The sequence below is a fragment of the Limulus polyphemus genome, unplaced genomic scaffold (genome assembly GCF_000517525.1).
Source record: "Limulus polyphemus unplaced genomic scaffold, Limulus_polyphemus-2.1.2 Scaffold2420, whole genome shotgun sequence".
NCBI classification, from domain to species: Eukaryota; Metazoa; Arthropoda; class Merostomata; order Xiphosura; family Limulidae; genus Limulus; species Limulus polyphemus.
Genome location: NW_013668030.1, coordinates 11,999 through 28,261, shown reverse-complemented (window position 1 = coordinate 28,261; position 16,263 = coordinate 11,999). Strand labels below are relative to the sequence as shown.

The 16,263-nt window shown below is 36.7% G+C and overlaps 2 protein-coding genes across 3 annotated transcripts in view; both read right to left on the bottom strand.

Moving 5' to 3' along the window:
• Positions 1-2,355: 2,355 nt before the first annotated feature.
• On the bottom strand, positions 2,356-3,411 carry LOC111087646 (ecdysone-induced protein 75B, isoforms C/D-like). The gene has a single exon (XM_022394983.1). It carries the CDS (start codon positions 3,409-3,411, stop codon positions 2,356-2,358), a length of 1,056 nt encoding a protein of 351 aa, XP_022250691.1.
• A 182-nt stretch (positions 3,412-3,593) lies between these two features.
• LOC106466909 (nuclear hormone receptor E75-like) overlaps positions 3,594-16,263 on the bottom strand; it is a 15,017-nt gene continuing 2,347 nt past the window's right edge. The window contains exons 1-7 of one of the 2 annotated variants that reach the window (XM_022394984.1): positions 15,584-15,626; positions 14,602-14,690; positions 8,887-9,031; positions 6,774-7,012; positions 4,951-5,115; positions 4,325-4,553; positions 3,594-4,000 (exon numbers count right to left, since the gene is read on the bottom strand). In XM_022394984.1, the coding sequence (XP_022250692.1) occupies positions 3,717-4,000; positions 4,325-4,553; positions 4,951-5,115; positions 6,774-7,012; positions 8,887-9,031; positions 14,602-14,690; positions 15,584-15,611 (1,179 nt within the window). In that variant the 5' untranslated portion in view covers positions 15,612-15,626 and the 3' untranslated portion in view covers positions 3,594-3,716. Of the gene's footprint in view, positions 4,001-4,324; positions 4,554-4,950; positions 5,116-6,773; positions 7,013-8,886; positions 9,032-14,601; positions 14,691-15,583; positions 15,627-16,263 lie in introns of those variants that run through there. The other variant, XM_013927215.2, reaches the window with a different exon arrangement.

The window sequence follows — 16,263 nt, the reverse complement described above, 5'->3', positions numbered from 1 at the left end:
ATTTCCTATTTTATTGTAATATATTTCTTCATTACAAAAAAATAAAAAACAAAGATGAATTTACTTTTCCTGAACAACCCAAATGTCGAAATCTCAACTTAACGTGTTCCTTTTTCATCTTTGTACCTTCAGGATGATGATCACCTACAGTACTGCTGATTTTGTTTGTTTATCTGTAATTAATCACAAAGCTACACAATGAAACTATATGTGCTTTGCTCACCAGGTGTATCGAAATCCGGTTTCTAGCGTTATAAATCAGTAGACTTACAGCTCTGCCACTAGGGGTAACGATTTTCATTTCCACTAGGCCTTCATTTCAAAGTATCCAAATTTTCAAATAAGTATGGCGTTTTGTACTACGGAGATTGAATACATTAAATTAAAGCGATTCACACTGCTACAGATCAAAGTCGCCACGTTTGGTCATGCTCTATCTGACGAATATGCATCTTGACAATAGTCCTACCCCGATGGTTTTCATTGCTAAAGGTTCCATCGTTAAAATTCATGTCGAACGTATACCGCCTGTTTCAACAGTCTGATCTCACAGAAATAAAATAAATAATGTGTTATTAATTCTTACCTTAATTTTAATTTGTAAATGACTTAAATATGCAGATAGTATGGTTGACAGATCGTTATACATTCTTCTTTACTTTGATTTGTAAGTTCTTAGAATTATTCCACTTCTTTAGGTATGGGACAGTTAAACAGATATGCCGTGGAAACAACTTGTGTCGCTTTTCCAGACGGAGATTCTTCTTAATCAAGTTGAAGATTGTTGCCTGGGGAATGTAGACAGCTTTGCTACTGACCTCTGTGTACGTGGATTATACAAGATGCTGAATATTTTACCATTTGTTGCAGGTCTCTCTTTGGATGGTCCTTGTTTCCCATGTTGATACATATGCCTTTGTTTTCAGGTGTAAAAGATGTTAATCATCGCTCGTTTGTTTCAGAATTTTCAAGTGTTTTGCTTGTTACGAATAAAGAACTCCCCAAAGAAAAGGGTGAAATCACTCAGTAATTAAGAGGATTAATTACTTTAGTTTTATTAAATGTTTTATGTGTTACCCTGTACCACAATGAACTTGGTGAATAGTTTAAAAAGCCGATAGGCAATTCCAGGATAACCCATTCCTTACTTTCCTATGGATTGGATTTAGTCACCCATCTTTAGAACCATGTATTAACACGAGAAAACAACACGTTTTTAGTGACATACGAATATGGGTACGTTCAGGCTATATATATAAAAGGGCGATTTTATTATCTTAATTCTAATTAATGGCTGTTAATAAATACTGCAATTATTATTTTCCTGCAATCACGTGTGTTGTTCGAAAAAGTATGGTATTACATTTGTTACACCCAAATTTAAAACTTTTTCAAAACTACTCCGGGGCTATTTGCTCTAATTTAGCAGAGAAAGACTACTGGAGGAAAGACAACTACTCAACACCACCCACCTCAAACTCTTTTACAAACGAATATTGGGATTAACTCTCACACAATAACGCCCACACGGCTCAAGTGACGAGAATGTTCATTTAAAGGAGATTCGAACCCACAGATTGCGAGTCAAGTGCCCTAACCACCAGGCCATGCCAGAGACCGTCCGTCAGCAAGTATTCTGTGTTATGTAACATGTTAATGTTCTATACTTTTTTTGGAATGAAACAAACACATTTTCACCCTTGATAAAGCTTTATTGGATGCAAAAATGTTGATGATATTAAGTACAAGATGACAAGAAAAAAAGAAATTGCTTTTTTTATCTCACTAAACTTGTTTTACTAGCTCGAGATGGCGCTTTTGAAAAGATGGAAGTTATAAAACAAACTTTTTTTTTATTCTGTTGAGACATCTTGCCGATAGATAATGGACACAGTGCATTACGTCTAGGATTTTACTTTATATAAATTACATTTCCTACAGTATGCTCGAGTGTTTCTTAACGAAAAAAGAAAACGAAACTTATTGGACAACAACACTAAGTCTGGTCTCTATCTCTGGATATTTAATTGAGAATTTTACTGTACGAACATAAACAAGACAACATATTTTGTACTTGCGTTAGCTATGAATTCAGGTCTCTCGTATTATTTTATAATAACTTACATTATTTTTATTACGAAGACGCTAACGTTTTTATATCTACATTCCAAATTTACATTTTATTTTATCACAATGCTTTCAAAAATGACATGGAGTTGTTGAACAGAAAAACCTTGTCTTTGTTTATAATCAGTGCATCGTACACTGAAACAGAGTTCACCTTTGGCACACTGCCATATTTCCATGACAACTGGCTGTAAGTATTTTATTATCTTACTTTGTCCAAGTTGAACATCATGTATGCATTCTTAGTACAGTGGGTTGCGGAAGTGGGGATTTTTTAGATAAATTCAGGGGAGTTTCAAAGAGTTCGTCTCCCTTCTGAACCACGGAAGTGTTTAATGCAATATACGAACTGGGAAGTCCAGGAGAGATGACTAGGGTAGAAGAAACTCCTGGAGAATGGGGTTCTACGAACATTCGATGGTCGGAATGGACTGAACCGGTTATTACACTCGTAGCTGACGCTGGATGTTGTTGTGAGGTGACCACACTTGCATTCGGGACCTGGGTCATTGCAGTGGACAGTATATTGGTCCTTTCTCCGTCTAGTGTCCTAATATTGCTAGATGCGACCGACATTGGCCATGAGGTGGAAGAATATGCATTGACTTCCTCCAGAGGCAAATAATATCCAGGTGGGCAGACCATAACACTCTTGTCTGCATGACCAGAACCTGCAGATACAAATGTATTGGGTACTGTAACATGACTACTAGTATCGATATTATATGGAAATACCATTTTCACTGATGACCTTGGTGAAACGGAGGTACCAGTTGCCATGATAGGTGTAGCGCTAGTAGCCATAGTCGTGGTTGGTGCCATTAATGCTACTGCTGGGGGTATGTTCTCCGTTCTCATTATGATGTTGTGAATAAGGTCCGTTCTTTTTACCTGTTGTGCATCCAGAAACCGTGGAGCTCGTTCCAAAGTCTTCACCAAGACACTGTGGGTACTAGCAAGAGAAACGTTGGAGTGAGGGGTTCCTAATGACCTGCTGGATGGTGGACCTTCTGGTTCTCTCCTCATGGCTCTGAACTTTTTGTGGTGCCGATAAGCATCTTCCATCATCATGTTGGAGTTGACTAACGGTGGAGCTTGAAGAGCTCTCTTCAGAACAGACATTTCTTCAACCGTTTCATTCTTCTCTTCACATTCAGTGATATCCTTCATCTTTTCCTCCAGCGACCTTGGACTAGAGCACACAGACGTATTGGGGGTGTTGTTTGTGGCGTGTTCTCTACCACTCTCAATACCAGAATCACTAGGTGAATCGACCCTCTTCATTTTCGTGTAAGGACCCTTTACAGGGTTCTCTCCACCACAACCATCTTCCCCTGCATGTTCTCTGGGTCTTTTCAAATGGAGCTCACTGGATAACCTACTGTCGTAGCTATGAGCACTAGAAAAAGACGCTGATCTCACAGGACTCTTTCCTTCTTCTGTGGACACGACATAGCAGGCTTCTAAATGTGGGCTGTCAGTATTATAATGAGGATCAGGTGTAATCCACTTGCAGGCTGCTGGCTGATCTTTCTGCTGGCCAGTTAAGTAATTGTTCCTGTTACTGTCAAATTGCTGGTGGTCAGAATTTATGTAGTTTCATATTGGCTCCAAGGGTCTGCTGATAATAAAGTGGAGGATGTCACAGTGCTGGATGGATCCATTAAACCATTATTCTGGGGTTCCATTTTGTAAGCCAGAAACTTCTCAGAGTGAAGTGTGTTGAGTGTTCTTAAGTCTGGTATCTTTTTCATCAGCTCACCAAAAATGTGCGGGTTTTCTGGATGACCCGAGATAACCACTTTCTGCAACAAATCGGACAATTTCTGTTGGATTTTCTGAACAAGCTCGACATTCCTAAGGCCTGGGCGATCTGGATATTAATGAAAAGAAACAAAGTTAAATAAATTTTTGTAAAGAAGACGTTTCAAACGATATGTTCGTAAATACATTTAACTGAAAATGCAAATATTACTTTTTTGAATGTGTATCAACCTATCAGAACGAAACTAACATGAGAGGAAAGTGGAACACTGAACTCCTTCACGTAAGATCTGTGCACGTGGGATTTCTTTATAAAACTTCCGAAGAAGCCTGTCTTTTATTTTTCTAAAATAAATGCATATTTTTTAATCACATCTAACAAAACTTACTAACACAGAACCTTAAAAAAAAGGGTTAGAAACTTTTCACTCACCTGCAGCTATCAACACCACAGCACTAAACAGACCGAGCTCCCCGTCCGACAATCTTAGGGCGTTAAGGCGTTCATTAAAATCAAACATGGAGTCGAGAAGGAAACGGGCATTGTTAGAAGTGTGTAGGGCTTCTCTGTGAATAACCTGGCCATTCAAGCACATCATACTGTTATTTCCTGAATCAAACATGCAAGCCAGCCGGACCAACAGGACTTCAAACACTCCAGCCTGTAATAACAAAAACAGTTCTGTCACTTCTAAACCTAAGCGCTTGTTAACTACAAGCATTTGGCATTTCACTAAAATGTACGGAACACGAAGAGCACGTATCAAATTTTTTTTTTTTCAAATATGTAAGGAATGGATCAGAGTTGAGTTCAAAACCCGAGTTGTCATTTATTTTCCTGTTACAGTTTGTCTTCACTTTTGGGAGTTAACTAATTTATCATTATTTATTAATTATTTCTTTTGATAATTTTTCTGGTTCATATTGTTTAAATAATCAGTGCCAAATTAAAAACAAACAAACTTACGTTCTGATATTTCAAAGAAAATTTATCTGTTTCACAATGGACTCATTAATAGTTTTGTTTTATAGACAAATCCATTCTGACATATTACTTACTTTCAGCAAAGTCACTTGATCTTCTTGGGGCAACAAACTAAAACCTGGAATCTGTTTGGCAAACTCGACCACCCCACAAATGGCTGGAGCAAACCACTCCGAGAAATGTTTCATCATCTCACTGTTTTCGCCCTGCTCCATAGGTGCTGGGTTAAGGGGACACACCTAAAGAAAAAAGACAAACAACTGTTATATGCCTCTGTAAGTTGTCAAGATTCAAGTGTATATGATTACAAATATATTTTTAATATTGGATTTATCTTCTCACCTAGCTTCCGAAAGTTATGTTTAATATATTTTGGAAAAAAAAATAACTACTGGTATTAGTACCATCAAATTACACTTTTTAGTTAAACATATATATATATATACCCAAATCTTAATTCACCTCTTGTAAGTTTTACGACCTGTACAACGTCGTCGTGTTGGACTTTCCTTTAGATTTGTATGCCAGATGTCTACTTTGTCGTCGTGTTGGATTTACTTTTAGTTTTGTATGCCAGATGTCTACTTTGTCGTCGTGTTGGATTTCCTTTAGTTTTGTATAAGTTAGACATCTGGCATACAAATCTAAAGGAATGTCCAACACGACGACAAAGTATACATCTGGCATACAAATCTAAAGGAAAGTCCAACACGACGACAAAGTAGACATCTGACATGTAAAACTAAAAGCAAATCTAATAAAACAACTTATCTAGCACAATTTACTTTCATTGCACAGTTCTTACGATGTACTGCCTATAAATCAGTTCTCCTGGTATAAACAAATTAGTATTGATAAAATATGTTACGTAAAAAAAAAAAACTGTGTTGGCTAAATGATATATCTGAAGGTCAGCAATATATGATTCGCGAGACCTTGAACAGGGTTCTATTCCATTTCGGTATTGAGCCACGTGCCCTTGGGATTAATCTCGAACGTTGATGACTTTCACCATGCTGACGCAGCAGTCAAGGCCAGGAAGCTTTCCACAGAAATAAGGCTTAATAAGTCGAAGGCTTCAAGCTTTATTAGCAGTAGAGGGTGAAATACAACACCCTGCCAAATACGAACAACAAAACGACAGCATTTCACTATTGTTCTTTTTCTGAACAACAAACAATTCGGTGTTTACAGTTCTAAACAAATAAGATAATTGTCTCGCTGAAATTCTTTGAATTTCTTGGTGATTCGGTAGACAATTAAAAATGGAGAATAGTTAAAATTCAACCTAATCATCCGCCTTGGTGTGATATTTCGGTCCTTCCCAAAACAACGTGAAGGTTGGACCCGAAGATTATACAGACAGATTGCAAACTGATGTTGCTCCCATCGGTAACACAATCATTTTACAAATATATAATACTAGACTGACATTTTTACTGACCACTTTTTCACATTGACTTTATTACTGACACTGTATGTATATCACATGACACCTCAATTATCCAGTTCACGTCACACCAATTATTTACCTAACATCACACTTGGGGGTCAAAACACATCAATGAACTTCTGGACAACATTGAGTTGTATAAATTGAACATTTATTGAAACTCGATAATATATCTAAACATGTAGTGTCTATTATAATGAATTTGGTCAGTGAATGTAAATAATGTATCACGATTACTAATTTCCTATAGGTGTGTTCATAGCCAGTGGTAAAGAGTAGTCCAAGAGTTGACGGCGAGTGGTTTTGACTAGCTACCTTCTCTCTAGCCTATCACGTCTAAATTAGGGATGACTAGCGCAAAAAGCCCCCGAGTAACAGACAGTGGAAGTTAAACTCTATATATTAAAGAACGTATTTGGCGAAACGGATTTACTAAACACTCACCAAATGTGGGAAACAGTTTGTACGCACTGGTTGAGTGCGAGCTCTCTCCGTCAGTGCAGCGACCTTATCCCTGGTGTAGTCGCATGTCTTCTCATGAGAACTGATGATGGTGGTCAGAAGTCGCCCCTCATCTTCAAGTTCTGAACTCACGGCCTTTTCATGAGACGTAGCATTCACCTTCTGCATAGCCGCCAAAATCTTGGCCTTTTCCCGTTTCGGGACGCGTCCGAAACGCACAGCTGAAGGTAGAAGAAATATCATGTTAAACATTTAATAGTAATAATTAAACAATAACATTAGTTTATAAGAGTTAAGTATAATATCATTGTTGATATTTTAAGAAGAAAGGGGAACTTCAGACAAGTCAGCTAGTATATATATCGCGTTCGATTCTAAGCCATCCCCTCCAGCGATAGACACAACACAAATGTGTAGTTTTGCGCTTAACAACAAACAAATAAACACACAGAGTAACTAACAATTAAAAAAATAATGAAAAACTTACAGTCGTCTTTTGATCTTGTAAATCTTACATCTATTTTTTTATCCCATCTAATCGATATGCAAGTTATAGTTGAGTGTTCATTTTTTAAATTTCCGTTCAATATCGTATTGAGAATACTGCTGAATATTCTGATTCTGTGTTTCTAAGGTCACACACATAAACTCTCACTGAAAAGCAGGGCTTTCACTTCGAGATGGATTTGGAATGTTAACTTACGAACATGTACCTTACAGAGTCACTACTAGTAGTACTGAAGCTGTGTATCTCATCACTCCACAAATGTTGTTAATATATGGACGTGTACTTTACACAGGCACTAGTACTGAAGTTGTGTAACTCATCACTCCACAAATGTTACGATAATGAAACCTTATCGCACACAGGATTTACCTCATCCGCCAGCTTGTAAGTTAACGCATGCTCACAAAGATAGTCCAGACTAATGTGTCCTTGAACTTCTTCCTGGCAATCGGTTTACACTTTTAATTTTTCTAACTTGACCTTCGGATAATACTTGGTGTCTCCATCTAGAGGTAGAAAGAGGCGAAAGCACCAAAAGACAAGGTACGGCTATAGGGATCTTATACTCGCCTCATAGATCATGAGTAAAGCGCCCTCTTTTTTATCACTGACGAATCAACTCGCTCAGCAACTTGCGAAGTAAACGACCTTGTAATCAGCATTTCTTCGCACAAAGCTCAACATACATGACTCAACGAATTACGAAACATTTAAAAACATCAATTTCAACACTAACAAACGTGACGAGGGAATTGGTACAAAAAAAAAAAACAACAAATAGGATTTTACTCACAAACAATATTTTTACATTAGTTAAATAATAATTTTTAGTTATACATTACTGACTGCCATTCAGCTGAGGATATCTAGTATATGCTATGCCCGGAGAAACGAGGGCAACTAAATTTTCAGCCCTTGTGTTTGATTGTGGCACACTTCGAGCCCAAATTCACCAAATAGCATACCGCTACTTCTTCGCGTCCTTGAATTAAGTTTTGCACGTGTCGAAATAACGATCGTTCAAATAGTGCTGCCACCTAGGGCTAACAACCGGAATAATAATCGACCTGATTTTGTTACACTTTCAATAAGTACAAGCCCTACAGTATCACAATTACTCGTAGGAGGCGAGATTTCTCTCTTTGAAACCAAACTTTTAATGTACTTATAGTGAACGCTTGGCTTTTGCTCTCTCTGCCGAATTATCACAAACAATTTTATTATTCAGTACAATAAAAGTATTTTTGTCGAAGTTTCTAAGGCATCTGCCACTGTCATTAGCTTTGAACTACGGCGGGTGTTAAGCACCCTACCATGCACGTTAAGGGATTGACTGCCACTCTTATAACGAGGAATAGTTTGTCGTATCACACGGGTTCGAACTCGGATTGCTTAGTCCGAAATCCAGGTCTCTACCCCAGGGCCAACAAGCAACAAGAGGGATTCGTGAAAGTTGTTTCTTAGAGAAGTCTCGTATTAAATAATTATTATACAAAGATTACTGAATGATATATATATATATATATCTGCGAAAGTTCAAACTAATTTTTCTGACACTTTTTTTTAACACATACAACACATACTTACCATCACGTGACATTCCAACTGCGATGCACTTCTTCAGTCTACAGTATTGACACCTATTTCGGTTGATCCTCAAGATAGAACACTGCTGGTTTTTGGTGCAGGGTCTGTATTGAATCTTCTGTTGAATACTTCTCCTGAAGAACCCCTGTTTGGTAGAAGAACGATGACGAACCAGTTTTAGAGTTCTGCCGCTTTTAAGCAACGAATACACAACTGCCATTGTAGAGGTGTTTACAAATCAAGCAATCTGTTTATATCATTAATTAAAGTGCAGCATTGTTTATAACTGACCTTTATCAAACTCAAACAGAAGTACGTTTTTTTATTTCAGTTTCCAAACGCTTTCAATATATCTGAACACTGAGCTACACGACCTGCCTTACCAATAGACTTCACCTGAAATGAGAACTCAAAGCGACAAACAAGCACGAGTAGGGCATTATTGAGGTCACCCAAATTAGATTGTTTACCACGGCATCACTCATAAAAGTTTTACGTAAGAAAGCCTCTTGTACGCATACGCAATCCTCTTGTTTATCGCACGAGCTTACAGTAGGTCGATGACCGACCGGTCTCTGTGACACACTTTCACGAAAGTAAAAGTAGTTGATGACGTAACGAGCTGTAAGAAAGTGTGAGTGGATTCAAGTTCAGAGCCCGCATGCGCACTGGCTCAACAGCTATTACTGGCCTAGTGTGGGCATGGGGACGGTTACTCACCTTGCATGGAGAAACTATGGCGTTAAAACCTGGGGCGTTAGTCGCTGATGCATTCCGCCCTCTCTAGTCAAGCAGGTTACTACAGCTATTCGTGATGACTGAAATTTTAAACCAGTCAAAGAATGTCATTTTCTGATAAACAGAGATTGGTAAATTCATGCACCCGTGTTTATGTCCCCCTATCGTGTCTTAAGGTCATACCATAGTAAAAAATGTCATTTTCCGATAAACAGATTGTTAATTCATGCACCCGTGTTTATGTCCCCTATCGTGTCTTAAGGTCATACCATAGTAAAAAAATGTCATTTTCCGATAAACAGATTGTTAAATTCATGCAGCCGTGTTTATGTCCCCCCCTATCGTGTCCCAAAAAATGTCATTTTCCGATAAACAGATTGTTAAATTCATGCAGCCGTGTTTATGCCCCCCTATCGTGTCTTAAGGTATTACCAGATAAATTATGTTGTAAATGTCTAAAAGCAAAGAAAGAAAATTCTGCATGTATTCTTATTTTAAGTTCCAAATACAATGGCTACTGTTTTTTCATATCGCTATACTTGAAATCAGTGGCTTAACTACAAAAGATACACCTCCCCCCCCCCTAGAAAAAAGTAATTGGGCACCCCTACATTTATTTCCTTATAATTGAAGTTAAGATTCTGGCTGATTGATATCATTAAGTTAACTCTAAATTCAAAATTAAAACAAACTTAAAATTACATCTAGTGTTTATTTTCGAAGTACACGTGTATCAAATTTCTGGCAGGTTAGATTACGTATTGGTCAAAACGAAGTAGGTATTTGTACGCGTGATGGAGATATAATGGGTATGTTTCCACCATGATAGTACGGACCCAGTTTGCTCTGTCCTTTCTTTAAATGTTTGTGTTCTTCCAGAATAGTGAAATTACCGTTTAGTTACACAAACACATTTAATTGTTTGCCTTTCTCCTTGTAGGCAATTCTTACGTTTGCCACACGAATATGTAAAGTGTACGAAAAGTGTTAGTTTTCAAAATACGGTTGTATATATGTTTTCCCTCCGTATTATTGTAAGTCCATTATATTTTGTTGGTTTTTTTTTTACACTTAAATAACACGTTTCATTCTTGGACTTACCCCTAAAGAACCATTAAACTAAAAAACAAAAACAATCAAAATGTAGGTATACGAGTGTTTTTCTCTCTGGCAAAAGGGAATTCTTGTCGTAAACGGAGCTTACTAGTCCAGGAATACCACAGTAAAACAACAAGTGTGAAACGAATCTTACTAGTCCAGGAATACCACAGTAAAACAACAAATGTGAAACGAATCTTACTAGTCCAGGAATACCACAGTAAAACAACAAAAGTGAAACGAATCTTACTAGTCCAGGAATACCACAGTAAAACAACAAATGTGAAACGAATCTTACTAGTCCAGGAATACCACAGTAAAACAACAAAAGTGAAACGAATCTTACTAGTCCAGGAATACCACAGTAAACAACAAAAGTGAAACGAATCTTACTAGTCCAGGAATACCACAGTAAAACAACAAATGTGAAACGAATCTTACTAGTCCAGGAATACCACAGTAAAACAACAAATGTGAAACGAATCTTACTAGTTCAGGAATACCACAGTAAAACAACTAATGTGAAACGGAGGTTACTAGTCCAGGAATACCACAGTAAAACAACAAATTTGAAACGAATCTACTAGTCCAGGAATACCACAGTAAAACAACAAATGTGAAACGAATCTTACTAGTCCAGGAATACCACAGTAAAACAACAAATGTGAAACGAATCTTACTAGTCCAGGAATACCACAGTAAAACAACAAATGTGAAACGAATCTTACTAGTTCAGGAATACCACAGTAAAACAACAAATGTGAAACGGAGCTTACTAGTCCAGGAATAACACAGTAAAACAACAAATGTCTAATACAGCACGACTGAGTAAAAGTGATAAATGGTACACAGGTGTGTAAGACGGTGAAGCAAATATTGAAGCACGAGCACCACATGGGTGACTGACACAACAAAATACGGGTGTATGCAATTCTGGTGACACCTTATAATTAAGGTGTGATGGTAAAATATAGGTGTTTGTAGTGGCTTGACGTACAACAAATATATAATACTGAAGAAAATATATTTAAATAGATTACAAAATAAACCTCTTAAGAAAATGAGCCCTGAATGGCCAGGTGGTAAGGGCGCTCGACTCGCAATCTGCAGGTTCGAATCCCTGTCCCACGAAACATGCTCGCTCTTTCAGCCGTGGGGGCGTTATAATGTGACGTAATTCAAAACAAACAAACAAACTTAAGAAAATATGCGAAAGCTACTACAACTACATAAAGTTCACCCCCCCCCCCCCAAGTGGCACAGCGGTATGTCTGCGGACTTACAACGCTAGAAACTGGGTTTCAATACCCGTGGTTGGCATATCACAGGTAGTTCATTGTGTAGCTTCGTGTTTAACTTCGAACAAACAAAGTTCAAAGGTCTACAATAATTTGGACATTCATACAATTCCTTAGAAACCTAAGTGGAGTCATTTGACCCTCAAAGGTCATATAAAGTCTTAGGGTTAGTGAATAGCATCGTACTTTTAGTTAACCCTGGAACTCCTTCAAATTTCGTAACTACGTGGAAAGCAGTGGTGACGTTATAGACACACAAACTTGTACGAAACAACAATAAAAAGTCAGTAGGTTCGGGATCGGTAGTTGTATCAATATATAACCAACACTAGAATTGTTTAAACACTTACCAAATAGGACTGTCGTTGTTAGTCAAATAAATATCTGAGTTTCAAATAATGTCGATAGATTGGAGTTACTGAGAAAATTTCTGCGACCATCTTAACTTCCATCCCTTCCGTATCTGTAGGATTAAGCAACATACAAGTAACACAGTCAATTTGGCCATGACCTAGTACAGTTTAGTCTTCCTAGACCACAGGCCCAAGGGCGGAAGGAAACGACCGGTTATTCACCCCACCTCGCATACCGTGAACTTGAAATCTAAAGAGCCAATAACAGTGGCTTTTTCTTTCTTTTTTTTGTGATGGATATGGTAGTAGCTTGATAATCCAAGAATACAAATGAGATTTGAAACATCTTTGAAAGAAAAAAATAAGATGAGATAACACTTATAGGCCAATGAACCCATTTCAAAAGTAACAAGACTATGTCCCCCCCCCCATCCCTCAAGGCAGGTAGGCTGGGTCTTTATAGCAGGTGCTGCAAGACCTCTCGATGACACTCACGGTCAATGACCCCCTAGCCCAGAGAGAGAGAGAGAGCGAGTTTCAAGGTTAACGAAGACAAACATGTAGAAATCTGTTTCCATGGGAACAAAACCACAACAAAGCAGTTGCTCTCGCTTACGTCTGTTTTAAAGCAGTTTAGAAGCAAAAGAAGCTCTTCTAACGAACCGTAAATTACACTCGATAAATATGCAAATACAAATTATATAAGTAACCGCTCGGCATCGGAAGAACTTTTCAATATCGTACATTCAAACTAACCATCAATATTTTTTGTCTATGAACTTATCTAACCAAAACCTTGACAAGAGTTCGAAGAATTCATTTTGTCTGTAATCTAACCATAGGTTTGAAAATGACGAGAAACCTAGAAAGTTATTTATCATATACTACGTTTGTCTGATATAACCTGATGAAGGATTTCCTTATAAAAAGTTGCCACATCTACATGAAGAATCTTTATAAATATTTTGACATAATATTATAAAGATACGATGATGTTTTTTTACAATGACTACGTTGTCCTTCGTCAAATGGTCAATTTAACAGTGAGCACAATACGACTTTATAATCCGAACAATTTCCAGTGCCGACGAGGCCTTTCACTCAATACAAAGATAAGTTTTATTTAGTTATCAGAATCTTAAACGGAAAACATGTAGACGTTTTGATCGCATGTTCTGAATCTTTTTCTTGGTAAAGCTAAGTCGTTTTATAGTTAACTGCAATATATATAAGTTTTGAAAGTTGTAAGTCCTAACTAAACCTTACGTTCTTCTGGTAACTCTGGTTTCAATATATAATAATTTTAAAAAGGGAGTTTGACCAACTGATATCCAAGACTTGTTAGAATACTATTCCCCATCAAGAGTATTTTTTCTTTACCAACACAAACACATTTTATCTATTCAAAACAAGATCTATTTTGTTTGTTTATCTGCTGTTAAGCACAAAAAGCTACGCAATGGGTTGTGTCCAGGGACTTACCGCTAAGCCATTTGGGGGGTGGGGGTGGCAAAGTATATTTTGGTTATAAGTGACTGTGACGTCGTACAACCGTTTTCGGGTATGAAGATTGGCTCATTTTCTACCTATGTCCAATTTAACGTGAGTTTCATTGTCTTATCTTTAGTTAATAGTTAAATAAAGTAGGCCTAAGTTCTCAAATCGGGTTGTACTTGTGCATTCCGCTTTCTTCTGGTAACTCTGGTTTAGTGTAAGGTTTAGTTAGGACTTACAACTTTCAAAACCTATATATATTGAAACCAGAGTTACCAGAAGAGCGTAAGGTTTAGTTAGGACTTACAACTTTCAAAACTTATATAACTTCGCAAACTTGAACTGTTTTATCTTTATTATTTGTTTGTGTGCTTTTTTTAAATCTCTCTTTCAACATTAGGAGATTCAAATCACAATAAAAATGCATGTTAGTGCGGTGTACATATATATTTTGTAAGGATCAAAGAATATCGTCCAGAAACCGACGGTGTTTGCAGTAGTTTCGCTTAGGAATAGGCTTTATAAACTGATTGAGAAATGACGGAAATCATATTGAACTCCGTTTGTTAAAAATATTTAAAACACGACATCCAATCTTTCGTAAATAAAACAATTTATTATCTATAAGGTGAAATTTTATTCTTCTAGGAGAAGTAGTTTTGAAAGTTTCAAATGTGGGGTTTTCTTTACAATCACCTCGTACCTTGCAAAGTTATATTATCCAATGCTCTTACCTTGCATCCTTCACAAGAGTGAACTCCATAGTGGAAACCGCTAGCTTTATCTCCACACACACGACACAAAACGGTTGTTCCGTCAAACTCTGTAAAAAAAACAACAACAAAATAAATAAATTACAGATTAGTAGATCACTCTTCGCCAGCATAAGACGTTTTATACCATGATAACTGATATATTGTAAGTGATTAATGAATTTGGATATTAAAAAGTTTGTGACTTTATTTCCGGCTACCTGCATACCATATATGTCCTAAGCCATTGCCGACGAGGCCTTATGGTCAATGCCAGAACTCGTCAAGTCTGCTAGGAATACAACAGTCAAAGCCATCTTCAAAACACTATTTATATTAGTCACTTACAATATATCAGTTATCATTAGTCACAATATATCAGTTATCATTAGTCACTTACAATATATCAGTTATCATTAGTCACAATATATCAGTTATCATTAGTCACTTACAATATATCAGTTATCATTAGTCACTTACAATATATCAGTTATCATTAGTCACAATATATCAGTTATCATTAGTCACTTACAATATATCAGTTATCATTAGTCACAATATATCAGTTATCATTAGTCACAATATATTCATTAATCACTTACAATATGTCAATTATCATGGTATAAAGCGTCTTATCATTAGTCACAATATATTCATTAATTACTTACAATATATCAGTTATCATTAATCACTTACAATATGTCAATTATCATGGTATAAAGCGTCTTATCATTAGTCACAATATATTCATTAATTACTTACAATATATCAGTTATGCAATGTAAAGTAATACAACAAACATTTCTGAGTTAATTAGTTATTGCAATACTTGCATGATACATGATATGTAACATTATATTAAAAATGCGTGACATACACACGTTAATAACACAACTTACATAACTGTTGTACAAGGAGATATATATAAAAGTAAATGAGGAACGAGTCTACTCGTCTGGCTTACCACTACCTGAAGAACACAGCTTTAACATCTGACCTGAGGAACGTGATGCCTAACCTGACCTCACGAGATCAGTCCAGATTACGATCCTGGTTGATTCCTCTTACATTTCGTACGTTATATATTGAATTTAATAACACATCTAATCTAGTGTCATGCTTTTAGATCAAACAGCACTCTACAAACTGTTAACTTGACAAGTGTATTTATATATAATGCAGAGTCAAGTACATTTTTTCAGGCATATATGAGGTCAATCATTACGTAATTGAATGGAATAATTCAACTTCTATGAGCTTTAAATTTATAAACATAAATTTTCAAATTGTGACTCTTTTCCTGCGTCTTTTTTCCCCCCTGTATTCGGTATACCGACGTAATGCTGTTGTGCTTATTCTTACTGGAAATCCGTTGTATAGCAGCAGTAGCGAAAGATTTCTACGAAATTATAGTCAGCCTTATTGTGATTCAACGTGAAATTATAGTCAGCCTTATTGTGATTCAACGTGAAATTATAGTCAGCCTTATTGTGATTCAACGTGAAATTATAGTCAGCCTTATTGTGATTCAACGTGAAATTATAGTCAGCCTTATTGTGATTCAACGTGAAATTATAGTCAGCCTTATTGTGATTCAACGTGAAATTATAGTCAGCCTTATTGTGATTCAACGTGAAATTATAG

Excerpts from the sequence above, each read along its gene's own strand:
- LOC111087646 (XM_022394983.1), bottom strand. The coding sequence starts at position 3,411 with ATGAAGAGGGTCGATTCACCTAGTGATTCTGGTATTGAGAGTGGTAGA.